Source organism: Medicago sativa, chromosome 4 (assembly GCF_051527215.1).
Source record: "Medicago sativa cultivar Bolivia chromosome 4, Bolivia_mono, whole genome shotgun sequence".
NCBI classification, from domain to species: Eukaryota; Viridiplantae; Streptophyta; class Magnoliopsida; order Fabales; family Fabaceae; genus Medicago; species Medicago sativa.
This window is the reverse complement of record NC_140752.1, coordinates 79,669,764-79,697,495: the sequence shown is the minus strand read 5'-3', so window position 1 is coordinate 79,697,495 and position 27,732 is coordinate 79,669,764. Positions and strand designations below refer to the sequence as shown.

At 33.7% G+C, this 27,732-nt stretch overlaps 3 protein-coding genes and 2 long non-coding RNA genes across 5 annotated transcripts; 2 read left to right on the top strand and 3 right to left on the bottom strand.

The window, feature by feature from the left end:
- The first annotated feature begins 1,036 nt into the window (after positions 1–1,036).
- GRXS17 (thioredoxin family protein) lies at positions 1,037–4,096 on the top strand. Its single transcript, XM_085704033.1, has 3 exons — positions 1,037–1,247; positions 1,345–1,419; positions 2,698–4,096. The coding sequence occupies exons 1-3, from the start codon at positions 1,077–1,079 to the stop codon at positions 3,925–3,927; spliced, it is 1,476 nt and encodes a 491-aa protein (XP_085560159.1). The 5' UTR covers positions 1,037–1,076; the 3' UTR covers positions 3,928–4,096.
- An 882-nt stretch (positions 4,097–4,978) lies between these two features.
- On the bottom strand, positions 4,979–6,809 carry LOC146932379 (heat stress transcription factor B-3-like). The gene is made up of 2 exons (XM_085704032.1): positions 6,468–6,809; positions 4,979–5,433 (listed from the first exon to the last, which is right to left on the bottom strand). Exons 1-2 carry the CDS (start codon positions 6,756–6,758, stop codon positions 5,089–5,091), a joined length of 636 nt encoding a protein of 211 aa, XP_085560158.1. The 5' UTR covers positions 6,759–6,809; the 3' UTR covers positions 4,979–5,088.
- A 4,079-nt stretch (positions 6,810–10,888) lies between these two features.
- Positions 10,889–11,496, bottom strand: LOC146932378 (uncharacterized). Its single transcript, XR_015007083.1, has 2 exons — positions 11,333–11,496; positions 10,889–11,109 (listed from the first exon to the last, which is right to left on the bottom strand). It is a non-coding gene; the product is annotated as an uncharacterized LOC146932378 (long non-coding RNA).
- A 513-nt stretch (positions 11,497–12,009) lies between these two features.
- Positions 12,010–27,600, bottom strand: NSF (AAA-type ATPase family protein). The gene is made up of 21 exons (XM_085704036.1): positions 27,237–27,600; positions 26,787–26,883; positions 26,609–26,693; positions 26,457–26,507; positions 25,782–25,952; positions 25,169–25,323; positions 24,977–25,085; positions 24,248–24,347; positions 24,114–24,169; positions 22,858–22,923; positions 22,683–22,765; positions 17,784–17,917; positions 15,595–15,805; positions 14,783–14,914; positions 14,641–14,701; positions 14,045–14,104; positions 13,757–13,815; positions 13,587–13,674; positions 13,213–13,335; positions 12,850–12,915; positions 12,010–12,487 (listed from the first exon to the last, which is right to left on the bottom strand). The coding sequence occupies exons 1-21, from the start codon at positions 27,568–27,570 to the stop codon at positions 12,341–12,343; spliced, it is 2,388 nt and encodes a 795-aa protein (XP_085560162.1). The 5' UTR covers positions 27,571–27,600; the 3' UTR covers positions 12,010–12,340.
- LOC146932377 (uncharacterized) lies at positions 15,633–20,447 on the top strand. Its single transcript, XR_015007084.1, has 2 exons — positions 15,633–15,824; positions 20,105–20,447. It is a non-coding gene; the product is annotated as an uncharacterized LOC146932377 (long non-coding RNA).
- Positions 27,601–27,732: the final 132 nt, after the last annotated feature.

Sequence of the window (27,732 nt, the reverse complement as noted above, 5' to 3'; positions counted from 1 at the left end):
GGCCTATGGCTCCACCTACTAAAAGCTCGGCTCGGCCTAACTCGTTTAATAAATGGGTCAAGCTTGAGCTTTTTAAAAAACCTATTAATTTAATTAGGCCATGCTTAGGCTTATAAAAAAGCCTATCAAGCCTACCAGGCCGGCCCGTATACGAGTATATTACATTATATATATATATATATATATATATATATATATATATATAAAGAATTATTGATCCTTCAAATTCTCATACCACAATTATTTTGTATGACATTGCTATTGATATATATATATATATATATATATATATATATATATATATATATATATATATATATGTGTGAACTATTAAGGCTTGCTACTAATATGCCTAAGGTCAATATAGTTATTAGATTAAGTTTGAAATTGAAATCTTTGCTGTTATCAGACATGATTATTCTTGAGTTTCTATCCATCTATAAATTTTACAATTGTGTTTTCATTAGTTTAATCTGTATCTAATTAATGTTTTATCTCTATATTAAGTACGTTGCACAAATTGAAAGAAAAAAAAGGATTAACATACTCTGTTTGAAATTTGTAACACAAACTAGACTTTTAAACAGGCTAATAGGTCAGGTCAGACTTTTAAAAAGGTCAGGCCAGACTTAAAATAAAGTCTTTGACAGGTAAAAGGCCAAGGCTTAAGCCTTAGTTTTTTCAACTAGGCCTAACCTATTTAAGCAAAACTCGGCTTGGCCCGGCTCATTCCCACCCCTATCAGACCGGATCACGATGCTTATCGGTTGAATTAGAACTTCTGGACATAAGATTCTTTGCTAAAAAGATAAGTTTGAATTAGAACTTTTTAATATAAGAGGGAGAAAAGTGTAATTCATCTATGAGTGAAAGAGAGTGTAATTTACTCAAAATATATTGTCTAAAAAAAATTACTTGAGTATATACGTATACAGTATACGTATATTAAAGCTTTGGAAAAAACATAAGTATTTTTTCTCTGAGAGAAAAAACAAAACGTATATTAAAGCTTTATTTTGGTTATATAGGGAGAATTAGGGTTTGTGAAAGTGATCGATCATCATCATCGAGAGAAAATGGGTGGTTCGGTGCGAGACGTGAATTCAAAGTCGGAGTTGGATGAGGTGGTTCGTGGCGGTTCTCCGGTGGTGCTTCACTTCTGGGCGTCATGGTGTGAAGCTTCCAAACACATGGACCAACTCTTCTCTCACTTAGCCACTGATTTCCCTCATACCCATTTCTTAAGGGTTCGGTTTTCTTTCCCAATCGCCCCTTTTTATTCCCTTTGCAATTTTCATCTTACTTTATATTTTATCAATCAATTTTTTTTTTTATTTTTTTTAGGTTGAAGCTGAAGAACAACCAGAGATATCCGAGGCTTATTCTGTCTCTGCTGTTCCTTTTTTTGTCTTCTTCAAGGTAAGTAACTGCAATTTGTAAACTCTTTCTTATCTGAGAACTTAATATTATTGTTGCTGGCATATCATCATAAAAATCAAAACTTTGTTGATTCTTAGGTAATTCATTCTCATAGTTTTTCGCTTTTGTATAAGTTGCATTATAGGCTGTTTCTGTTTTCTTAGTAGAGTGGATTAGTCCCTGTTTGAATAAACAACTTAATTGCACTTATGATATATTTGTTTATGTATAAGCTAATTTTATGACAGAGGGTTAAATAATGTCAAACTGATGTCGTATAAGCTATAAGTTGTTTTCATACGTTATCTTAAAGAGCTTATGAAATGGACACCGAGTCCATGGGCCGGATATCAAGTTTTCAATAAAGAAAATAAAAAAATAGCTTATGGACATGTCATAAGCTGTTTCTGTAAGCTCGCCCAAATAGTCTCACTTGTGCTTATGCTACTAGATAACCTAAAATAAAGCCAATTTAAACAGGTCCAAATGAATATCAAAATTTGGGGAAAACTATGATGTATATTTCACTATTTCAACGTGTTATGGTTCTGCCGCCTCCTTGGCATCTTTGCCAGGAAAATGCAGGACTTTGTTTTCTTCTCATGTTCATTTCATATTTTCTTGCCAACTCTGCTTATTAGGTTCATTTTAATGTTATACCATCAATGAGTCGATGACTATGGTTCTGTTGTAGTGATCAATCCAATTAAACAATGGAATATAGTTTTGTCTGTGCTGTGTCTGGTTGGTGTTTTGTTTTTGTTGGTTAAATTACATGTGATTAGGTGGGAGGGCTGTCACCTTGAACATGCGTCCTCACCTACAAATAATACTTATATTTTTAACTTTTATAAGAAGATATTGTTTGAAAAGTCTTATAGTTTCCATATATTGTTTTTAATATTTATTAGTCCACAAGTATTCACTGGGAAATTTATCCACACTGACTTTCTGTCTTGGTTACCGTACCAAGAGTGAAACCCTTCAGTGACGAACAATTGCATGTTGACATTAGATGATATTGAATTTGTAACTTATCAGAGCTATTTGTTGTGTATCTTTGCTTTTGCAGATTTTTAATTAAGACTTGGTTTTGATATTATTATTTATTTACAATACAAATTTCGCCATGTACCCAAAAGAGTTATCTTTTTTTATAGTGCAATCATAATGCTCTGATGATTCATACTGTCAATATGGGATGTCAATATGGGATTGAAAACTCAATTTGTTATCTTTGTTTGATTTATCAGTTGATTAGTAGTTATTATCTGTCAGGATGGCAAGACTGTTGACACATTGGAGGGAGCTGATCCATCAAGTTTAGCCAACAAGGTTTCAAAAGTAGCAGGCTCAATTAACTCTGGAGATGCCGCTTCTCCTGCTAGTCTTGGGATGGCCGCAGGATCTGCTGTTCTTGAAACAGTGAAAGAATTAGCGCAAGACAATTTATCTTCAAACGAAAAAAGTAAAGTTCAACCAGGGCTTAGTAGTCAACTGAAAAAGCGATTGCAGGAGCTCGTCGACTCTCATCCTGTCTTGCTTTTCATGAAAGGGAGTCCTGAAGAGCCAAAATGTGGATTTAGCAGAAAAGTTGTTGATATTTTGAAGGAAGAGAAGGTTAAGTTTGGAAGTTTTGATATCCTCTCGGATTCAGAGGTTCGTGAGGGCTTGAAGAAGTTTTCCAATTGGCCCACATTTCCTCAGCTTTACTGCAAAGGAGAACTTGTTGGCGGGTGTGACATAGCAATTGCTATGCATGAGAGTGGGGAGTTAAAGGATGTTTTCAAAGATCACGGAATTGATACCGTTGATGAAACAAATATAACAGATTCAGGAAACGCCAAGGGTGGCATCTCTAAATCTACGGATTTGAGTACAAATTTAGCCTCTCGGCTGGAAAGCTTGGTCAATTCAGGCTCAGTTATGCTGTTTATGAAGGGAAAACCAGATGAACCTAAGTGTGGTTTCAGCAGGAAGGTAGTTGAAATTCTCCGACAAGAAAATGTTCCGTTTGAGAGTTTTGACATTCTTACTGATGAAGAAGTCCGACAAGGACTCAAGGTTTATTCAAACTGGTCCAGTTATCCTCAACTATATATCAAGGGGGAGCTTATTGGTGGATCAGACATTGTGTTGGAGATGCAAAAAAGCGGGGAACTTCAGAAAACTTTACATGAGAAAGGGGTTCTTCCAAAAGAGACCATTGAAGATCGTTTGAAGAAATTGATTGCCTCTTCCCCTGTGATGCTCTTCATGAAGGGTACCCCAGATGCTCCAAGATGCGGTTTTAGTTCCAGAGTTGTAAACGCCCTTCGAGAGGAGGGTGTGGTGGATTTTGGTCACTTTGATATATTAAGTGATGATGAGGTGAGACAGGGGATTAAGGTATTCTCAAATTGGCCTACCTTTCCTCAGCTTTACTACAAAGGTGAGCTGATAGGTGGTTGTGATATCATTATGGAGCTGCGAAATAATGGAGAGCTGAAGTCAACTTTATCTGAGTAGGATTACTGTTAATTCTTAGAATAATTGGGATTGTATCTTATAAGCCACACTATAGCTGAGGGTATTGTTAATTTTGGTGCCATGAGGCTTTGTTTTTGACATTGTAATGTTCTGCGTGGTTACTCTATATACTGTTTGATATGAGGCTATTTTATTTTAAGTCTGTGAACTTGTTTTCCTCTTTTGCTTCTATATATTGCTGGCTAAGCTGATTCATGAGTTGAGTACCGTAGTTTGTCAACCTGGGGAGAAATTGAAATGCTAGTTTCCCGACTTCGTGGTAAATTTGCAAATTGCAATATTTAGTGCAGCTTCATCAAATGGAATACTGAACGTGAATTCCAAATATATTGCAAGGACCTTGCTAATTCCATGATCAGATAATCTTCAAAATGTAGCTTTTGGAAACCCCATCTTTCATGTATAGGTTATAATTTCTCATTTTTTCAAACAAAATGCTGTTTTTCCAGTGTTGAAATTTCAAAGCGCAATAGTCATCGTGCATTTTTTTCTCAAGCTTTGCACAATTTGTTAATTTCTCTTTAGCTCTAATTTTTTTTTAATGAAATGGTATTTACCCTTTGAAAAATTTAGATAGGCTGTTTTTAATAAATAATACAAAATGTTTAGGCAATTTTAATCTCAGAAGCTCTAGGTTAGGAAAAGGTTTTATTGATAGAGCATACATGTATTTATTTATATAGGAAAATGTTAACAAGTGTCCTCGGGGCATTCTTTAAGGGTGTTCAATGAATAATTTATTTAACTTTTTTAATGAATAATTTCCTAATTTAGAATGCTTGAAGAGTGTTCCGAAAACACTCGTTAACAAGACTCATTTATATATTATCAACCATTGAGATTCTAGCATTGACAACAAAATTTAAAATAGGGTCTATAAAATTTGAGTTGAATTGAATCTTTACCAATTAAACTATTCTACCTTGACATCTTTTAAAAAGGTTATTGTTGTTGGTCAATGTTGTTTAAATTATGAGAATCAACATGAATCTTACCAATTTATCCCTATTCAGATTTTGACCAAACCAAGAAAGGTAAAACATACGTGCATTATTATTATTATTATTCATCGATGACAAACATGTACATTTTTTCTTCTCTGTTTTTTATAACTTGATGTGATATGATAAATAATATGAATTAACATAGTCTCCTAACTTTATTTTGGCGGTTATCCATATGCTGAGAGAGACACTCCAACAACTTCATTTCAAGTGCCTTGCATTCAGCTATTTGCATTTGCAACTCTAACCTTTCCTTCTTTAGGTTCTTGTTCTCCTCCATGAGTAGTTCATGATTGCTATTGTCTTCTTCAAGTGATGAATTATTAGTCACTGCATTTTCCTCTGAACAAGACTTGAGATATTGAGGAAACACGCTTGGCTCACACTTTTTCCTACTGATTTCAACCAACATATGCCTGCAACCCTTTTGAAATTTCTCATGCTGGAATTCCCATCTTTTAGATGATATTTTCTTAAACCCCTGTTGAAGTAATTAATTAGTGAGAGATTACATAAAACAAAAATATCATACTTTGAAACATTACAATATCATTCCATGTTGTGTTAATATATGCATTTATGATTTATGTGCTATTGTACTTCATATTTTTTTAATAAAAATGAACAAAATAACAGTCAAAGACAATATTGTTGAATATGTAACTGAATAACAAGCAAAGATTATCTTTACTATTATTTTCAATTTAAGTGTGCTCCCAAGTACCAGTATAACGTTAAATATAGCATGTGTGTACGACGATATTGACTTTGGGTTAAAATAACTGATATTTGACCTTATAATTTGTGTCACTAACTTGACCAAATTCTTCATTTTGTGCACGTGGGTGGATTTCTTAATTTAATTGTCATATACTTCTTTTTCCAAAGAGCTACTGCAAAGTAATGGATTTGGATCTGCTGGGTCAGCAATCCACACAGTTAGAGTCATTTGTTGAATCGAAATTGGATGGTCCAAATTTCAAATTTGGTCTTTTAATTTTTAAAATAAAAATTAAAATATACACTAAAATATGAATAAATTGATTTCAATCAAACAACAACCGATGTCTTGACTGCATGAATTCGTGGAATGTCATCTAGAGAAAATCCAATCCCCCAAGTAATTCAAAGAACTTTTGAGGAAGCTAGGGAAGAACAGAAACCAGTGAACAAACAAAAAATTCGGAGTAAAAACTCAAAAACTTGGCAAGATACCCTTGATGAATCAATATATCAATATATATTTGTATGACATAATAATATCAACATTCTTTTGAAGGAATAAACAGGAACAATGACTAATATTTCTTTTTTAGGAATGCAATATAAATTTGTAAATAGTTAACCTTCATATTAGTGGCAGAAAGGAAATTCATTGTTCTATACTTTCTATTAGGACTAATTCATTAAACCATTCAAAATAAAGTGAGATTTGTGTTTTAAACTTTTTATCAATATATAGATCACATTTTTCTTTTGATGTTTAGAGAGAAAATCGATCAAGGTAGGACTTACATATGTATTGAGTTGTCGAATAAAGCTAGAGAAATTGTTGTGCTTGAAATATTTAGGCAAGGTGAGCTCTGAGAATTCAGCTGGTGACCACACAACAAAACCATTTCCTTCTTCATTCCATGACACAATTTTAATGCCATCTTCTTCACCTTCACTACCTTGTTCCACCAAATCATAGGTCTTCAATAGAAATGGTGCAGGGCACCTTAATGGCTTAAGGGACACTCCATTTTGATCAGAAGAAAATTGGTCTATTGAACCAAAGTTTAGCTCCATCACATTTCCACTCATGTTATATTTTTACCTTTTGCCAAAACAAGTTATATTCTAGACACAGTTCCTTATATATAAGCCCAAAAGATGGAAGCTGCTAGTGCCGTGGAAGGTGTGGATTGTTTCCTAGCTTTTCTCTTTTTCAATAAATTATTTCTTTTTCTTCCACTTTCTTCAAAGTTCACGTGAGAAAAAATAATAATAAAATGAAGGCATATTCTAGCAATTTATTTTGTTTCTATATGGTCATTTGAAGAAAGGATATTATTATATATTATACAAGAATTAATAATAGAAATAGATAGTGATGGATCCAGAAATTTTGATATGTGGAGACAATATCATATACTATAAAATATTTATATAATTTTTTTTTTATTGATTCCTCCTCAAAAAAAAAGTTTATATAATTTTTTGGGTTAATTATGTTTCTAGTCCCTATAAAATAGCGACCTTGTAAGTTTAGTCCCTACTTAATTTTAATAGCATTTTTAGTCCCTATAAAAAAAAATTTACTTATAATTTTAGTCCCTGCTAAAACAAAGTTTGATTAATTATCCTTAAACTCTTAAATTTTTGAACGATTTTTTTGAGACAAGATTAGAACACTATGAAAGGTTCGTTTACTAAAATTTAGAATTTTCTGACATGAAATGAATTAAATATGAATTTTTTAAAACGACAAAAGTTAAAGATAAAAAGTAATAAAATCTGGATGTAGAAATCAAATTTTGCGATAATTTTTTGCGGACGAACTTTTAGTAATGTTCTAAACATGTCTGCAAAAAATTGTTCAAAAATTTAAGAGTTTAAGCATAAATTAAACAAATTTGAATTGAGTAGGGACTAATACTCAGTGCAGAAAAACAAAATTAGGGACTAAAAATGCTATTAAAATTAAGTAGGGACTAAACTTACAAGGTCGCTATTTTATAGGGACTAGAAACATAATTAACCCTAATTTTTTTATCGAATCCTCTTCAAAAATAAAATATATATAGATGCATTCATGATAAAATTATTTTGTAGTTATTGCTAAGAAAAATTGGAGATTTCAAAAACTATACTATTTTACATCAAGAAGCTCAAGACTTCTCCACGAGTATTCATATTTTAAAGTTATTGATTGAACTTTTTCAATTTTAACACCATCAAATATATCTTTGTCTGAGAATATAACCAACAATAATTTTAATAATTTATCTCTCGTCCTGTTTTGTACTTGATTTTTCATAAAATGAATAATTGGTGAAATTCATAATAACTTTAATGTCTAATACACTATTTTAACAATTTTTTTATTAAAGTTATTATGAATCTCACCAATCTTATGTTATACCCACATGAATTGTAAATAATAAAACTTACTATTTAAATCTAATCTACTCGTTTAATATTGAAATTATATTATATTTTGACATTAAAATTTTGATGTTAAATACAATGTTTCCTTTTTTTAGAAAAATAAAATTAAACGAGGTGACAAGTTTTTTTTTTCGCTTTAAAAAAAAAGTTTTTTTTTCTTAAGGAGAGGTGACATGTTTTTACTGGTTGTTTGTAAAGGCTAACATATGACTAACGTTTTCTACAAAAGTATTTATCGAGATGAAAATACACATACGGTTTCACTAGCTGTTTTTTCTTTACATAAACAACTGTTTTATACCAATAATAAATTGATTCAAGTATTAAATGATCTGAACTCCTTAATTTACCATATTTGCATAACAGATTCCCCACTTCTTCCAAACAGCTGAAGTTTTTAGAGGGGAAAATTCAGTAACTGATTCTTCTAAACATAATTAAAAAAAAAAAAAAAAACAGTTTTATTATGACATTATTAGCATGTGATCGTGGGACCTAACATGCAGGCTGGAGTCTTCTTTTTCCTATTAAATTAAAATAAAACATATAACTGAAAGGGAGCTAAAAAAAGGAGCCGAAATACAATCAGTAAGTAATTTAATATCAATAGGCACATAAAACAAAATATCGTTCAAAAGTTTGATATAGTAAATTAAGACCTAGTGTTATATATGTTATATAAATGAAGACAATAAATTAAGACCTGGTAATGTTATATATAAAGATAGTAAATTAAAACTGATCACAAGAATAACTGAATCAGTTAAATAAATATTTTATAAAATAAAACTGAAGAGAAAGAGGTATACATTTCAAAGCTGCTATGGTAATAGTGATATTATACATGCATATAGTGCAGCTAGTTATAATTTGTAATTAGAATGCCACCAAATTATTTTTTATATGAAAAATGACACCAACTTTAACTCTTAAGAATACACACATATAGGTATAATATTACCATTATATTTTCTACTAAATCGCTTCTTTTAATGTTTTACCAATACAAGGAGCTTGTCGGGTTACATACGGTTTTGGAGTGGGTGTCCGATCTTCAGTTCGACAATGTGGATTTCGCTCTTGATTCTAAAAGGGCTGTTGATTGTGCAAATTCACATATAGATGATAGTAGTGAGTTTGGTTGTATCATATCTGCTTGTAGACGGTTGTTAGTTAATAGCTTTCAGAACTCTTATGTCGAGTTTAATAGGAGGCAAACGAATAAAGTCGCTCACGAGTTAGCTCAAACAACCCTATCTAATTCTAGCTCCTATGTTATAGATGATGAAGCCTCATGTATTTAACACATTTAATTTAGTTAAAGAAATGCAATGAATTTTCTCCATAAAAAAACCAATACATTGAAAAATTGAAATAAAAAAAAAACTTTTTAGGAAGAAAAAAAAGTTACATTTATTTAAGATTGCATTGTCACAATACCATAACTCTCAAACAACCAAACGTCCAAGCCATTGGATAATATATTATTCATATTTCTTTTTAAATAACAAATGTTAGTTGTTAGATTAATTTTTATCATTCGTTTGAGTTTAAATTCATAACATTCAATTTATTTTTCCTTGACTCAAATTAGTTGAGTTATCCAACCCAGTATATTTTCTTTATATAGTGTGATATTGTTTTAATTAAAATACTCTTTAAACAAGTTCTTATTAAAACTATTATAAAAACTACTACTATAACATAAAAAACTTTTGAACGGTTGATCAAGAGGAATACTAATAACATATTCTGACATATATTATTTTGAATATATTCTTGTAAGTTTAATTAGCATTAAATAATAACTCTTCTGAAAATATGGTCAATTTTTTTTCCACATGCTTTTTTCAATAATCAAATGGTCACGTTAAAATGGCATTCTTCAATATTAAATAGGTTTTTTTTAGACCAAAATTAAATAGGTTAAAAAGGTATTTCTTACTAAAGTTTTTTTTTTTTTTAAGAAGCTAAACTAGTCTACCCAAATTGACACCAGAGAGAATCGAACTGAAACTTCGAGGAGCCCCAGATCTCAAGCCAATACGAAAGGTTAATACGATAATTTTAAGATAACTAAAATTTATTCCTCAAAGAAAAAAAAAAGATAACGAAATTTATCATATTTACAGATTTTATTTATTTAGTTTGTTCATCAAAAGAGCAAATTGGTATCTGTGGGGCGCAATCAGAAACGTTGTCTTCTTAAAGTTAACAAGAATTACTCTGTGAGAGAGATTTTATCACCCAACAAGATAATGAAATCCACTAAAAAGTAGGTGGCAACTTAATTTGACTACTCTATGTTAGGTGTTTACCTATGGCATTCAGTACAATTTGATAACCCAAACAACTTAACCATCAGCAAAAATAAACTTAAAATTTCAATGGTTATTATATCTATCATTGATTTGTTTATCAACTCATTTAACTCACTTTACTTTTTAAGATGAACTGTTCACTTTACAGTCCAAATTTCAATGATGAATAAATTTTTTAAAATTTTAAAAATAAGGGATTGTTTTTAAAACACTGGTAATGAACAGATGATAATTTAATTAGAGTTATTTAAGTGAAACAATTGAAATGGCGTCCGCTGATCCTCTACAAGTTGTGTAAAATAACTGTGAATAATTTATGTCCTTTTTAATAACTACGTTCTTTGGTTTGTTGTTGACACTAACAGTAATAACTGCGGTGTTTTGTGTGCTTATTTACATGCTAATATTATCAATGAATTAGCACCCTTCAATAATAAATTAATATATAAAAATATCAATGGATTAGCTAGAAGTAAGAAGATTATATATTATTATCGCGTCACACCATGGCCAAACTACATCAGGGTATGCTGTCCCCAGTTGTTATTTATTTAGATTAGATGATACATGCATATGCTTGCATTTTTACACACACATTTCACTTGATCATATAAGTAAATGCGATTTATTCTTTCATATAATATACAGCTCCTCCAATTTACTTCTTCTGCTGCTCCTTATCACTTCTCGCATGCAAAAAAAAAAAAAAAACAAACAAAACAGTATGAAACGTGGAGGTTATTATATTAGTAGTATTATATAATAAAAACACATGATTCATTTATGGAAAATACTTCCATGACATTGCTTGGGTGTCATTGGTGCAATCCTGGCCGTTGATGTGTGTTGATGGGTGTGGGGATGTGTGCGTGAGGACAAGATTGAATATGTAATAGTAACACTTACTCTTTAGTTCCTTTGTCCTTCTTGGGCACAGTATCACCCACAAGTGTTGCACGAGCTGCTTCGGCAACTGTCAATGTTAGCATTAGCGGCCACCATGGAAGCCCCATGTTTTTTGTGAAACTTGGCTTATGTTCTGCAAGAGGAAGTTCGCTTTGCACAACGCTAATTAATGTGTTGAAAGTGGCGTCTATTATTTATAAACCTTAACCCACTTGTTGGAGCTACAAAGAATATAACTCAACAAATAAAAATACACTTGATCTACTGCTCGTTATTCCTGAGCATTAACGAACTTCTTTAATATGGATGGGATTCGCTCAAAATTTTCTAAGATGCTCTTTTTAGCCATAAGAAAAGACGCCAGCACTTGTAATTGTCGGAAAAAAAAAATTCCTGATAGAAAAATATCTAACCTGTCAATTGTTTTTACCACACAATATGATGCGTTAAATACACAATTTATGTTATTAACCCATGATCCCAAATATTTTCTTTTTATAAAACAAGGTTTTTCTTTATTATGATAGGGATCACTGATGTTGAGTTTTTAACCGTAGATGATCTCAATCCACAGTTTATATATAAACAATGGGTTTGTTTCAAACAATGTTTAGCTATTACTGAAAATATTAGATAGCCTGATATAAAACGTTAAAACTATTCCTGTACAATGTTAATTTACACATTTACAAAAATATAGCATTAATATATCTATATCACAATAAGGTGTTTAGATAATGTTGAATCCCCACTACAGAAGGTTACGCTTATGCCAGTTTGGTACAGCTCAATTCAAACTAAGTCATAGCCCTAACAGATAAAACCTGAACTACAAACACCTGTCCCGATTACTATCAGCAAAAGCAAGCAACCATGATTGACAAAGCCTCCTCAAAACTGACCAGAAGTACTATGCAACGTATGAATTTTAAATATACAAAAATGATATTCAATTAAAACACAATGGTGATACAACGCAATAGTGAAAGCACTTGATCAGACAGTAAACTATACTAATCTGACAACATCCCCGAGGCAATCGTAGAAATGATTGATATTAATCTTCTCTTTGCCAGAATAGATAGCTTCTGCAGATCCACCTTGCGCACCTTGCGCTGCCATTTCAATAAGCATGTATAACTTCTTGATAGGCATCTGAGGATAAAGTTTGAGCATAAAATAGGAGTTAGAATAAATACAAATATCTCACATTGTTTAAAATATCGCAGCAAATATTATGCAAAGCTATTCAGCGAACAATTTAACCTCCTGTGCTTAAAAGCATAGAATGCTAGAAAGTATAAAATTGAGCACACCTCATTGGCAAAAAGATAAAAATGTTAACAGAAAAACAACCAACACCTATACTACTAATAATCTTCACATGGACAAGTAAAAATTGACGAAGAAACTTTTTCTTGTAAAATTATAGGAATTCCACTGTTTTATGAGTAAAGCCAAACTATTGCTAAGACAAAATAAATGGATGAAGCAAATAAAGGAGTAATGATACATACATTATCCAATGCCTCTGCGGCAGAATCAATATCTTCATCAGCAAAAACATTCAACTGTTCTAGGACCTGTAATTTTACAAATGAAAAATAGATGTTTAACATTTATTTTGAACTACAGTATTTAAAATATAAGCAAAAGCAACAATTTGGCGTATAAACTCATGAAACAAATTAAATTGTTCACTCAAATTTTGACATTGCAAGTGATACAATCACTTCAATTTTAAACAATGTGAGACAACTGATATGTTACCAAAAAGAACATAAAGCCACCAACAATAACAAGAAACATTCATAACCATATGCAATAGCATGTAATTATCCTGTGAGCTCTATCAAAATGCCGAGAACAAATGAGTTTACCTTCTTCGCGTCATGTTTGCTCAAGGTGGGAACATTGTAAGTTACAGAGAATGTATCAACAAATCCAAGTGAATCCAAGAAGTCCACTTCACTTGTTGTTCCAATAACCATGAGTTTTTTCCCCTGAAAACATGGTTAGAAATGCACATTATTTACAGCACGAGTTACGTAACATCAAAAAATAATTTGTCATTAATATTTCTAATATTGAAGGTGTGGAGATGAACTCTCAAGAGCTACACATACTGCTTGCACCAATCACAGAAAAAATATGCACACGCATTAAAACTTAAAATACTTGAGGTGTTGCAGATTGAAAACTTATAACATATGCACATCAGAAATAAACTCAAAGGACAAGGACAAACAGAAACCTTTGGAGGAAGCCGTTTGAGCAAGACCAGTAGTGTCTGCGAAATTATGTTTGAAAAACGAGGACCAATGGCCACATACTCCAATAATCTGGATTAATGTACAATGAAATAGTTAATACTTGGGGAGGAATTACAGATAAGGATGACAAAAGAACAATTACAAATCTTACCTCTCAATGTCATCGAGAACAATGACACTCAAAGGTGACTTGTACGCATCCTCAAAAACCTATTACAAAGCATGAGACCTTAAAATTTACATGATAAACACGCAAGGGAAATGCTAAAATAGTATTATCAATGTAATTGTTAAAGTGCTAAAGAAAATTGAAAGTTAAAAGCATACATGCAATACTCAATAAAACCTCATTTGCAAGGTCAGTAATCTAGTCTTCAGAAAATATATACATGCAATACTCAATAGGTTAAAAAGAATGGCTCAAAATATTATGACAAACCTTAATAATCTGGGCACATTTAGTGCTCTCATGTAGACCAATCATTGTTTCAGCTGAAATCTATCAAATTACAAAAGATCAAAGTTAAATTTGTCCTTAATTATAAAGTCAAAAGCAATGCAGATTTTTAGAGTGTAATGTTCAATACTCCCTCCATTCCTTTTTATTTGATATTTTAGCCGATTACACACATATTAAGGAATCATTAAAGAATGAAAATAGTTGTAGAATTGGACTACAATACCCTTATTTTATTTTTTGGCTGCCATGATTACTCCTTGCTTTTTTCTTCTCAAAATTCCAAATCTTCTTAAATGAACGGTGGGAGTATACAATTCTAATTTCAATACATTTATTACTTACACTTCCAAAAAATGAACGTGGGAGTATACAATTTTTTCATCCAAAAAATAATGGTGGGAGTATACCAACAATTGATAACGTAATTAATTTTTTCATAACGTAATTAATTGTGACAAGGGTAAAATTGGACAAACAATACCAACAATTCTAAAACATCAAATATTTTGAAATAAAACTTAAGAGTTAAAACATCAAATAAAAAGGAATGGAGGGAGTATAAGGATAGAACTTACTATCTTGACATATGCAAAGTCACTATCAATGCCTACAGTAGCTCCAATTGCGGTTTTACCACTACAAAAACAAAGCAGGTTAGATATATGTGATAATATCACAAAAGACAAAAGAGTAATGAGTATGAAAATCAACACATACCTGCCACGAGAACCTTCCAGAAGACAAGTAACAAGGGGACTTCCTTTGCTCACTTTAACTTGCTCCGCAATTAGCATTGCCCTCTGATAAATGTGCTTATGTCGATCACCACACTCCACCATGCCATGGAGTCTGTAAATTCAGAGAGAAATCATAAAACTGACTTTTGATCTAAAATTCTGTTTTTCATTGATTGATTAAATTCTGTTACAATCAAGCTTTACATAGAAAGCCGACAGTTACCTGCAGTAGCAGATCAACCTATAGATGACTGACACTTGTCAGTCACTTGACAGCTAGCAACAGCTGTCAAGTGCCAGCTAGCCTAACTAGTTCTAAGCCTAACTAACTCCTTCTCTTATACTCCCTCCGTCCCGGTATATCTGAGCCAGTTTGGTTTTTCACACAGATTAAGAAAAATGTATAAATAAAGGGGAAAGTAGAATATATTGTATTGGGAATGATGAAAGTAGTATTAATTAGAGTTATATTGTATTGGGAATGATGAAAGTTGTATTGAAAATTGAAATGGCTCAGTTATTTTGGGACACTTTTTTTTAGAAAATGGGTCAGATATTCCGGGACGGAGGGAGTAGTCTATAAATCAAATAACACAATCATTGTTCGCATATAATCCTATCAATCATGCACTGATACTTTCATGAAACAGATAATATTACTTGATTCCTGAAATATCTTCTACAGAGTACATTTTATGTAAATTTTCAGAATACCAATGGGAAAGAATAAATAAAATGAAGTTGCTTAACCCATTTCTGAAAACTGTAAAGCCTTGGGACCAAAAGCAGTACCTGCATCGCTCAAGATCGTCAGTGGAAGCTCCAAATGCAGGAATAACTTCATGGAGTGCATTCAAAAAGTCATCCATCGTAACCTTAATATTTTCCTCCTCCACTGGTTTAGTGAGGTCATCTAGGCTCAATTGTCTATTTAAGGCATATGAGACAGCACTTTTCACAACACCTTCAAGTTCCGCACCACTGTAGTTTTTGGTTCGGGCAGCTGCACAAGAAAAGAAAAGGTAAACCTCCCATGGTTCAAAAACCATGATTCTGATAATTTTATTTTTCCTCTTTTTTGGTAATATGAAAAATAACATTTATACCATTAATCATAGGTTATGTTTCATGCATTTACATGATTGTTAATAAAGAATTAACATGATCAAAATAACTGATCATTTGAATTTGAATATTTCTGCTATTGATTCATAAAGGGTTTACAAATGTATATTACAAGAGAAAAAACACTCCCATATTATTGTAACTTGTGGATATTTATATTTGTTTGCCTGCGTGTTCTTAATTGGTTCAATTTTTCTTCTAACTTTGATTATGTGAATCATCAAATGTCCCCTCTCTTTGAACTTCTATAAAAATGCTGATAAATTATTGAATCTGATATATAGAAATACACACACGTAAGTATGTGTCAGTGTCCTGCATTTTGGAAAACAGTGGTGCCTATATTATCTCAAATGACAAGACTGAATTTATGTTTTGTAAATACCTTTGACTCTTGAGAGTTGAGACAATGTTTTTCATTATTATAGGACACATACACGGTATAATTACATAAAATTACATATGTGCATTATTTATAAAATATCTAAATTAAGAATCAAGATGACTAGCAAATGACCGCCGAGATGGAATGAAGATGAAGACCATACCAGGTGAAATAGGGGAACGAAAAAGGGAATCAGAAAAATGAAGCACGAAAAGAAAGATGAAGACCGGAGAAGATAAAAACGTGTGTACGCAGGAAGAAGAGATATTTTTTTTCAAATGCCTAGTTAAACTACTACTTTTTTATAAGTCCACGTTATATGAGAGAATGTTTATAACTGAGGTATGACAGATTTTGTAAGGATAAATTAAGACCAGTCCAAATACCTAAGATGGTATCAAAGGTTATCCAAGATTTGTTGGGTCACCCTCTATTGAGCCACTGAGGTCACGCTCCAGATGTCCAATCCTGGGCGTGAAAGAGGTGTATTCAGATGTTCCACATTTGATTAGATAGAGCCTGAAAATATGTTTAATGAGTGAGAGGCATTTGTTACCATACAATCCGGTTTTGTGATGTTGAGTGAGTCCCAACCAAAATTTTAAGACTTTTAAAAGTTTTTTCCTCAACAGGTTTTTTTACAAAAAAAAAAAAAAAAAGAAAGAAAGAAAAACGTAGATGTGTCTGTCCTCAATATAGTCGCATCTGAAGAGTGTCTAAAGGAGTGCTGGAGGTGTGTTGAAGTGAAGAACAAAAGGACATTTTTGGGGATACTTGTTGGACACTTAAGTTCAATTCAAAATACATAAAATCAATTCTTATCCGGTAAACATCTATATTATTAAACTCAACTATTTCAACGAAAGAAAATAGCGAGATTGTACCTACTCAGTTTATGATAGATGAAAAAAAATTCCTTCCCACACAATTTTATTTAAAATTCATTAACATTTTAGGAAACAATATTTGATAGTATCAAGTAAAGACTAGAGTAAAACGAAATTCTAGATAAACTAGATGTGACTCTCAATGAAGCAAAGATAAAGCAAGAAAGTCACCATCCCCATGTTGGAAATAACATCCAAGTGTGACACAAACAAAAGTGTAAAGAAGTAATTGATCACCAGAAATCTGTTCCGTCACAAATACAATGTCCAAGCCTATGTCAGTTCTGTTTTAGGTGATTTGAAATCGGTTAAAATTAAAAATTGCACATATTTATAAACTGTTTTCAGTTGAAACATCGCAGAACCAGTTTTTAATTCGCCAGACTCCACCTCAGTTTGCATGTGATAAATGAAACTAGTAAGATCTAACAAATTGATCATGTTATAATACCCCTCAGTAAGGAAATATTCTGCTAATGCAACTAGGAACCATAGTCATCCAATTTTTTTATTACTTTATTAATAATAGCAGATGTATATGCATGTGTAAAAAGATTATGCATCACTAAATAGTAAATACATACCAAGCTCTTGAAGGTTTATATCAGGAGCTAGAAAAGAATTCTCTTTCATCTTGTTAGTGTGAATTTGAAGAATTTGCAATCGACCATTTTCATCAGGGAGGCTTATCTCAACCTGGACTTCGAGCCGCCCTGGTCTACAAGACAAAATAGTAAGTGGTAAATGACTAGAAGATATGAACCACATGCAAACAGACATGTAGCTACTATAAAAATTAATTACAACTTACAAGTATCAGAATTAAACATTGAGAGTTAAGCACCAGCATGGTGATTAAAGTTTATCAGCTCTAAATTAAGAGATGATTGCTTCCCCTTGTAACTAATAATATTGTATATAATATAAACATGAAACATGTGTAGGATAATTAATTAGTCACATAGTTTTCCTCAAACTCTCTTGATCACCGAAAAGGAGGGTTGACCATATAGAAAATATTCCAACAATTAGAGATAGAGGGAGACAAACAAAAGATATAGACTAAACCAGTAAGAGATTATATGGTCTACCATCGGACTCAATCCATGACTGGCATCATTTGATCCCTCTCGCAAACACCGCCTAGTGAGAAAAGGGCAGTGGTGGTTGTTGTTGTTCTGTCTTAATTCTACATGGTATCACTGGTATGACATTCCTTTGAACCACTATGCTTTTACACTAACACTAGTGCCAAACTCCAATCTCAAGCAAACAGCCGCATCTCCACCAACTGTGACTTTTCCTACAATTCCATCCCTTAAAAATGATTGTTGATCGGCAGATAAGCTTGTCGATGACCCAACCACTAATTACCCTGTCGGGGAAAGCAATTTTAAAATTTCCAAGCCTACAATGTAATAGTTTCCATGCAAAATAAACTACTAAGTTGTTAGAATTCTTTTTGAGGTAATAGATATTTTGGTCCCTGAATGTGTAACGAGTAGAAACAATAGTCCCTCAATATATCGAAATTTCAAAATAGTCCCTGATTGTGCACTATGTAGTCAAAATAGTCCCTTACATTAAAGTGCTTCGTTAAAATTGTCATATTAGTCCCTCAATATACTTATTTATTGTCATATTAGTCCCTGTATGAAAAGAGTTAATGTCAACATTGAAGGACTATTTTAATGTCAAGGACTATTTTGACTAAGGAAGTGCACAATCAAGGACTATTTTGGAATTTCGATACATTGAGGGACTATAATGCCTACTTGTTACACATTCAGGGACCAAAATGAATATTGCCCCAATTCTTTTTTGGCTCTTGGGGGAACTTGCATTATCTTTGGACGAAGGAAATGACAATTTTCAAATGTTTTGGAAAGGTGGAGAGAAATATCCACCAAACAATTTTGGAAGAAGTCATTCACGGTCACTATATAAAGGAAGTCTTATAAAGCGTTGAGGCATCTAAGAGCAAAGAGTGAACCTACAGGCATATGTGAGTGATCGGACTATCCCCTGTGAGTGAGTCTTCATCAATCCTTGTGATTATTGAGTTGGGGGGGTATCAGGTTTCTAGGGTGATAAATATCTTCGGGTAAGTTTTTTAAGTTATCATAAATCTTATATAATTATTTTGAGATAGTGGTAGATTTATTGGATTGTTTCGTGGAAGTTGACAGATAGTGCAGCACAATGTAAACTCACGTGTTTTGTTATTTTCTCTACGATATGTTTTAAGTGTGTTCCCATCCTGGATTCGTGGTGAGCGATTTATCAAAACAAACCACCATCTTCAAAATCCGATCTCCTTCACATGTGTTCCAAACCGCCTTGTTCCGTAGATAGAAAACCACAACTCACCCACTAGTTCATGTGGACATAGAACTGAGGCCCGCCCGAAACTGATCAACCTGCATGAAAAAATAGCTAGGCGGGAGGGGGGGTGTACCGGTCTTCGGGTCATCAGCTTATTTTTCAGTTTCATGTGAATACATATGGGCGGGACTGGGTGGCTAAAATGAATCTAGTGAAGACTGAACCCACCCGTTGTTACCAAAATTGCTCTATAATATCTTAATCAGTGATTTGACAAGGCATGTTATAGCACTGTCACATTCAGCTATTTTCATAAAAAAAGGCATAGCATTCATCATAGCATGTACTCATAGTCTTTTATTTTTCTCTCTTGTTACTGAATTACAGCAGGGTAATCTCGAGACACACACCATGCCACCAAATTCTTGTTAAAATTTGAAGAAAATAAACAGTTCACATCTAACAAGTGTAAACCGAGTCAACTCAAAAAGTCACAAGTGCAAACAAACTTAAAAAACCTCTCACTTTAAAAGCTACAGTATGCAGTTTTATTAACTTTGTTGTTTCTCTCCTTTCTCAGTTGCAGTTTGGTGGTTGAACGAAGGTGATGATACATTCAGATCAGACTCACTACAGTTGAATACGGCGGTGTAGATGGCTAAACTTTGAGCGACTCTCTTCTTCTTCACCCGTTTCAACCCACCCGGTAAACCCGTAGAACCCGTCACCCGAAAAACTAAACGGGCGGAGATGGGTTGAGATTCTTCATCCGACGGTTTTCTTCGGGTGAGCGTTTACAGCCCGAACCCTCCCATTGTCCACCCCTAAGTACATGCATTGTTCAGTGGACATGCAACTTAAATGTGGGCATGCAACGTATATGAGTAAGCTTGAAAATTTGATTGATGAATTTATTGCATTCATATCCTTTGCTTATAATGTAGACAGACATGTCAAATAAGGGGGGTTAGGTAGCTCAACTGGTTTGAGAAAAGAAAAGGAGTTGGAGGTTCTAGGTTCAAACCCAGACGAAGAGTAAAAATATTATTCTATCAAACTAACTACTAACATTTGCCATTAAAAAAAAAACATGTCAAATAACGTAGGAGTGGGACATACTAACATTTGCCATTAAAAAAAAAACATGTCAAATAACGTAGGAGTGGGACATTATGTAAGGAACTAGTAAACTAAAGAAACAAATGAAACGGTAAAACATCAAAATAGAGATCAATTGAGCATTATTCAATGGTGGAATCAAAGGGTAAATTACAGAGGATCAAATCCGTTTCACAGAGCTAGGCTCCTAGTGAGAGCTATAGCTCTATCCATTTGTAGCAAACAATTACAATTCAACCCATTTGGGGTTGGCCTAGTGGTTGGCTTGGGATCTTGGAGTTTGCTCCTCTCAAGGACTCAGGTTCGATTCCCCCTTGTGCAAATTTCAGTGGGCAAGCAAGTGGGCGGTGGGATTGGTCCCCTCGGAGTAGTCGATTCTTGGATCGGATACCGAGTTTTAAAAAAAAAAAACAATTACGATTCCGAAGATACACCCCACTCACACCCTCAACCTATTTGATAGGCATGCACCTTAATCAAAATTCCGTTACGATCCCCACTCTCTCTCTCTCTCTTCTTGCCAGCTCAGCATTCTATTTCCTCCTCCCTTCTTACCTCGTCTAGACTAAACCAGCCACACCTTGGTCCCTAACACTTTATGGGCATTTCCCTAGCTGGTCTGCTACCTGAACTTGACTCTAGCTGCAATCAAATTTTCCGAAATACTTATCATATGATAATCTCTCTGAACAGCTATTACATGCCTCCAACCCTCAAGGTCTACCCCACACCTGTGCCTCTTGAATCTTCTGTGCTGGTTTCCCAGTCTAACAAGCTAGGAAGAGGGGGATAAATGGTGTGGTTGTAACCCCCATATCCTTAGTGGACTGGAATAGCTAGTTAATTGGGGAATTAGTCAGAGCGAGTCAGCGAGAGATTATAGGTTATAAATAAAAGGAAGGGAATGTTGGACGAGCTTGTGTAGTATTGGAAAGGATATTAGGGAGGGAAAGTTTAAGGTCTCTTGAATACTTGGATATTGGTTTGTAATATAGTATTATGTTTGCATTCTCATCTTGTTGTGCACTGACTGGGTACCCCATCGGTACAACCATGGAGCAGGGAACTTCCATCTATAACACATATTTTCTTTCAATATTATAAATCAGCACATATCAGTAAATTAATCTCATGGTGGATTAAGAAAGAGAAAATAGTTCCTGGATCCAGTTGAGGGGCCGTGTATCGTGCTATGGCGGTACAAACCTAGGAACACAGCAATTATTTTAACAACTCAAGTTGGGAGGCATTGTGGAAAAGACTATTTTTTTACAACCAAGTTGCATTACATATTGTTTCCAATCAAATCTTTCATGAACGGACCAAACATAACCCCACAAAACCGACTTGTAAGGTGGCCCAATGGATCTTGGATAGACTATAATACCATCTTAGATTTTGTAGTTGGGCCTAAGAGAACCCCACAAAACCAGCATGTAAGGTGAGGACTGCCTCCACTTATAAACACACAGCCAGGCCATATCTCATCCAAATATGGGACTATTCGATAGTAATAAAATTCACACACCGGTAACTGTCGGGCAATTACAGATCTAATAGATCTGTTAACTTGTTATGGTCCAGAAAAGAGAGTGGAGTGAGTATTATTGATCAAGGGAAATTCCCCTTCACAACTGCAAGGCAGTTACAACCGAAACGGTTAACAGAATTTGGAAATTGAACGCCCCTCAGTTTCCCCCTCTTCCTTCTATTTATACATGTCTAGGCTTCCTAGGGTACACTATTAACTTGGGTACTCCAACATTCCTAACATAACTGCCCTATAAATCTACTCAGATATCTATGAGCAAATTCACTAGTGTGTTCTGAATTCTCTCCCTGATTTATTTCATTCGCTATTATTTTGTTACATTGCCTCATTTGCTAAACATCTTACATTATCTAAAAGCATTCAGATTGGAAGTAGATTTGACGACAATTATAGCGTATCCATGTTAACTGTTCATATTTTTACTTTCAGGAAGAAAAATAAATATTAAGATCTAGAACAGAGGAAGGAGGTATAGTCATATAGATACCGTAAGAGTGCTTCATCAAGCATGTCCCTTCTGTTAGTCATTCCAATAAGCAAAACATTGTTTAGTGATTCCACACCATCTATCTGCAAACCAAGCAAAACCTCTTACTAATACTGATGACTATATATGTATATTTAAAAAAAAAAAAAAATTAAGATTTAACACTTTCACGGACCTTAGTAAGAAGCTGGTTCACAATGCTATCATGAACCCCCGTACCATCTCGAGTGGAGCCTCTGGACTGCACAAGACATGAAGAGAAACATATAGCACAGTTTGGATTAACTTCTGGTATATAGGAACTTTTCAATTCACATAATTATTTTATTCATTACTGACCAAAATTTAAGCTTTTATCAGTGGTTAAGAGATCTTCAGAAATGTTGAAACATAGAAGCTCATTTCAAATTATGCAAGTTATTAGATAGGAGACTCATAATCAATGTAGGATTATTTCAATTTCATTTTCTTTCTTTTGTGTGGGAAATATTATCAAAATAGGCTCCTATGCGTAGTATCAGAAAATTCAATCACAATGTAACTTTAAATCCAATGCTAGTGATTACTTAGATAACTACATGCATTATTTTCATAGCCCCACATTGAATTGTGATCACGTTCCCTATGTTCATGGGTGCTACCACTTGTGGAGTTGGAGGAATAAGGGTGCTCATGTTGAAGATTTTGTGAGGCCTCTTTTTCCTTCCCAGATAATCACTCCATAAGTTTCAATTATACGAGGGCCAAGCATATTTTTCATCCATGTTATATTTGTACCAAAGCAGAGGTGACATTTAGCTGGAAGGCACCTAGGCATGGGTGGCCTCGAATAAACACGGATGGTGCCTCAAGTGGTAATAATCTGTCAGCTAGCTGCAGAGGTGTTATTGGGATGATAGAGGTTGTTGGATGTGGGGTTTGCTAAGCCTCTAGGCTCTATGTGTGCTTACGTGGAAGAGCTATGGAAGGCTTACGAGGGTTTAGATTTGGTCAAAGAGATAGGCCTTCAGCCATGGAGTTGGAGTTAGTTGTTATTAGAAGCTTGCAATGTGGCTCATTAGGTAGTGTCCAGGGAAGAACTTTGCCGACGAAGATTAGAAGACTGCTGGAGGCTGATTGGAGTGTCTGCATAAATCATATTTATCGAGAGAAAATTATGGTTCCGGGTGGTCTTGCCTGTTTAGGGTGCGAGTTTGGAGAAGATTTGGTGATTTTTGAGCATCCTCCTAAGATTAAGCAGTAGGTGGCTGCTGATGTGTTAGGAGTTTGTACTCCTGGTTTGATTCTTTTGTAGTTTCTCTTTATTGGGCTTTAGCCCCTATTTTATACACACACACACACACCCATATATATATTAACAGTAATTAACAAATTGACTACAGCAACACAATAGAGAATTGGTGTCGAGATAATGTTTGAGAAACCCCGTACCTTACAGATAGCATCAATTTCATCAAATATAATAACATGCAAATCACTTTGATCCCCTGGAAAACAGAGAAAAAAATAAGTGAATTATCTTAAACTTGAACTTAAAGAACGTGCAATGAATGTATATTCATCACCTAGGTTCCTCTGATCCTGTTCAGCATCAGCAAAAAGGTCCCTCACATTCTTTTCAGTTTCACCCACAAATTTGCTCAAAACTTCAGGGCCATTTACAATCTAGTACAGGTAAGAAAAGAAAATCTAAGATTCATCAACCACCAAAAAGATAATAACCAGATATCAACCTATAGAAAGCAAAGTACGTATTTCACATCCACTTTTAAAATTATTATAGCATATCAAACATTATGAAATCTAAACCAAGTGAAAAAATTATGATTTCAAAAAATCAAGTTAGTATATTATAGAAGGCATAAAAGCATGGTGAGAACTGATAATATGCCAGCAGAAAGTTACACCCACCCAAGCAAGATTCATGCAGGGCATAGTTAACGAAATAGGCAAGTGTTGACTGCAAGTGAAAGAATTTGATAATATTCTTAAATCAAGCCTATATTTATTATGAAAATTAATTTATGTGACAACACATGAAAACGATCATGTAATGCCAAATTTGGAATAAAAAATTATAGTGGATAAGTTAAAAAGTACCAAATCGTAAAACATTGAAGAAAAACGTATTCCAAGGCAAATACTGGTGCACTATGAAAAACAGTTAGAAGAGTGAACAATCATAATTAAAAAAAAAAAAAGATATTACAAATATTATATCTATATTAACCACTTAAACTGATAGGTGCGCATGTTCAAATATATTACACAAGTATAACGAGTGGTTTCCAAACCTTTGGTTCCTTGCCATTCAAAATTTTTCCAATTTGACGTGCCATAAGAGTCTTTCCAGTTCCAGGAGGACCATAAAGCAGCATGCCCTTCACATGCTTGATCCCTAATCTGAAACGTCAAATGCTTCCAAGTGAGAAGGTGATATATCATAAAACAGTAGATTAAATGGACCACAGTATCAGATCTATTACTTAGATGTCACATGGGGAGGGAAAACACGAGATGCAAAAGCTCTTCGAAATATATCTGCAAACTCTGCACCCAAGCCACCAATACCCAGAGACTCAAGGTTAAATTCTTTCTGCTTAAAAATGTTGCTAGTAGTAGAATCGCGCTGATTGATAATCTGCAAAGCACAACATAAACCCGTAAAATTTTGCAAGGATAATAATAGTTAGTAGAGTAGCATTAGGAAGTTTGTCCACCAACTGGGAGAAGACTTTGTTATTCTTAATAGAATAGAGTAAAGTGAAGAAATTTACATAAAGTGACATTATTTTGCATAGCAAAGTGTTAACTATTACCTCACATGGAATACATGTAACAATGATCAATTACCTCACATGGAATACAAGTAACAATGATCAAACTAAACTACTGGACTTCGTTACTGAATGATATATAGAAGATATTACCAAACAAAATTCTGTATGAACAGTCTAAGATCAAGGTTGGCCAAACATTACCCAAATCAAATCAGTAACATTAAGCATCAAGGGATAGTTGAGTTGTGTAAGCATTTGGAATGTGTCAAGAAAGAACTGAACAGTAGTTTAGATGTCAAAAGAAAATTAGGAAACTCGCCTTAATTCCACTATCACGTGAAGCTTCAAAAATCATGAATGTGTCGTCTGAAATCATCCCTCTGTCAATAGAACTAGACCTTTGTTGGCCCTCAACAGTAACTTGACTGACTGTAAAGCTATAATTAATTCCCTGATGCTCAAATAACACTTTCTGCCCTGCTGTCATTACCTGAATTTAATAAGATCCACGTTAATCTTTTTACAATTGAATATAGTATCATCAAACAAACAAGAGGAATGCATGTGATGAAAGAGGAAGGTTACAACAGAATAACATGCTTAATGAACAGTAGAAAACAAGTTTAACTTTCATCCAACTTATATGCAATCCCCCTGTTTCATCTCCTTCAAGAAACTAAAAAGGTTACCCCTGAACCAGAATAAAAAATTGTTCTCCTATAACTAAGATCCATGCATTACTCACAAAGGAAAGGCTATTAGATATCAATGTCATGAACAAATTAAAGTTTAAAACTGCCTTGAAAATCAAATTAGAAATGGTAATAGTTAATAATTTACAACTATAAGTCATTGATTAATTAAATTGCACTACTATGGACTACACATCGTAACATCTAGCAACTGTATGGCAATGTCTATGTTCATGTTTTCAAAAAGTAACCAACACTAGTAGTTAATGAAAGGGCACAACATGCCCTGTGAAAAACCTTACCTGCTTTATAAACCTCTTTCGTAGTTGCTTGGCAAGTACTATAGCATCAATCTACAAAACAAAGCAAAATCAACAATCTTAATTACAAACCACTCTAATCAACAGAAAATTAATGACAACCAAATGAACTTGCTCAAATACACATAAAACACCTGTTCATTTTTGCTTCCAGCCTTTTTAATGAATTCCAATTCAAGTTGTAGCATTGCCAGGTTGAAATTTTCAGGCGGCACGAATCTTAAACAGCATAATAACAAATCAATTCATGAGCAAAATTGATACTCAATACTCAATGCTAATCATCTAAAACACAAACTACAACAAACTAACCGCGTCACGGGTACAGATTCGGCAGCAGAAACTCTTGCACATCGACGTTGAATTGAATTCAACGCAATATGGCCTCCACGTATGCTTTCATGAGCTGTATTCTCTAAGTTAAGGCCACAAATACAAAATCACAAGTTCATACACAAACTCTGTAACACCGACACTTCTGATCGAAAATGTGTCCAGGTGTCAGACACAACACATCTGATTACATTGAACTACGTCATTTTCTAAAAAAATTAATCAATATCAGCGTGTAAGCGTTTGTGTCGTGTCCGGAGGAGTCTGTGCTTCATTGTACACAAATAATCAACATTCAGCATTGTAATGAATCATAATATATAAAAGAAATTTTAAATCTAAGCTAATGAATCGAACAACGCAAATTAAATAAAAATTAATGAAAAATGCAATGAAATGAAGCAAATAAAGTGGTGAATGAAGGATATGAGATAGAGAACACGAAGGAATCGCCGATGGAAGCGAGGTATAGGTTATCGTGACCAGGGACGGCGAATTTAGGTAGATCGGAGGCGGAGATGAAGGCGAGGTTGGTTAGAGCGAGTTCCTGAGATGGCGTATTGGTGACGATCATGTCGATCGAAGCGGAAGAAGATCCAAAGAATCGACCCGCCATTGTTGTGTTGAACCAGATCTTGCGTGTAGTTGCTTTTGCAGAGATCAGAAGATAATGGAAATGGCGTTGCCTGGGCGGGAGAGTGATGAAGATGATGATGCAATAATAAACCGGTAATGCTAACAATACAAGTATACAACACAACATATATACGTTTATCTTTTATTATTATTGACCTGAGAACGCAAAATAACTTGGAAGTTGAATTCAAAAACTTAGGAATTAAGTATTAACAAAAATTTATTGTCAATACGAAATATTTTTGTTGTCCAATTATTATGAATGAATTATAATTTCATTTTTTAACCA

Bases quoted from the DNA above. Each gene is read 5' to 3' on its own strand.
- LOC146932379 (XM_085704032.1), bottom strand. From the start codon at position 6,758: ATGAGTGGAAATGTGATGGAGCTAAACTTTGGTTCAATAGACCAATTT. The intron at 5,434-6,467 runs GTAAGTCCTACC...TTACTTCAACAG, and splicing joins TTCGACAACTCAATACATAT to GGGTTTAAGAAAATATCATC.
- NSF (XM_085704036.1), bottom strand. From the start codon at position 27,570: ATGTTGTGTTGTATACTTGTATTGTTAGCATTACCGGTTTATTATTGC. The intron at 22,766-22,857 runs GTCCGTGAAAGT...CTTGGTTTGCAG, and splicing joins TGAACCAGCTTCTTACTAAG to ATAGATGGTGTGGAATCACT. The intron at 13,816-14,044 runs GTTTGTCATAAT...GCTTTGTAATAG, and splicing joins AATGTGCCCAGATTATTAAG to GTTTTTGAGGATGCGTACAA.
- GRXS17 (XM_085704033.1), top strand. From the start codon at position 1,077: ATGGGTGGTTCGGTGCGAGACGTGAATTCAAAGTCGGAGTTGGATGAG. The intron at 1,248-1,344 runs GTTCGGTTTTCT...TATTTTTTTTAG, and splicing joins CTCATACCCATTTCTTAAGG to GTTGAAGCTGAAGAACAACC. The intron at 1,420-2,697 runs GTAAGTAACTGC...ATTATCTGTCAG, and splicing joins CTTTTTTTGTCTTCTTCAAG to GATGGCAAGACTGTTGACAC.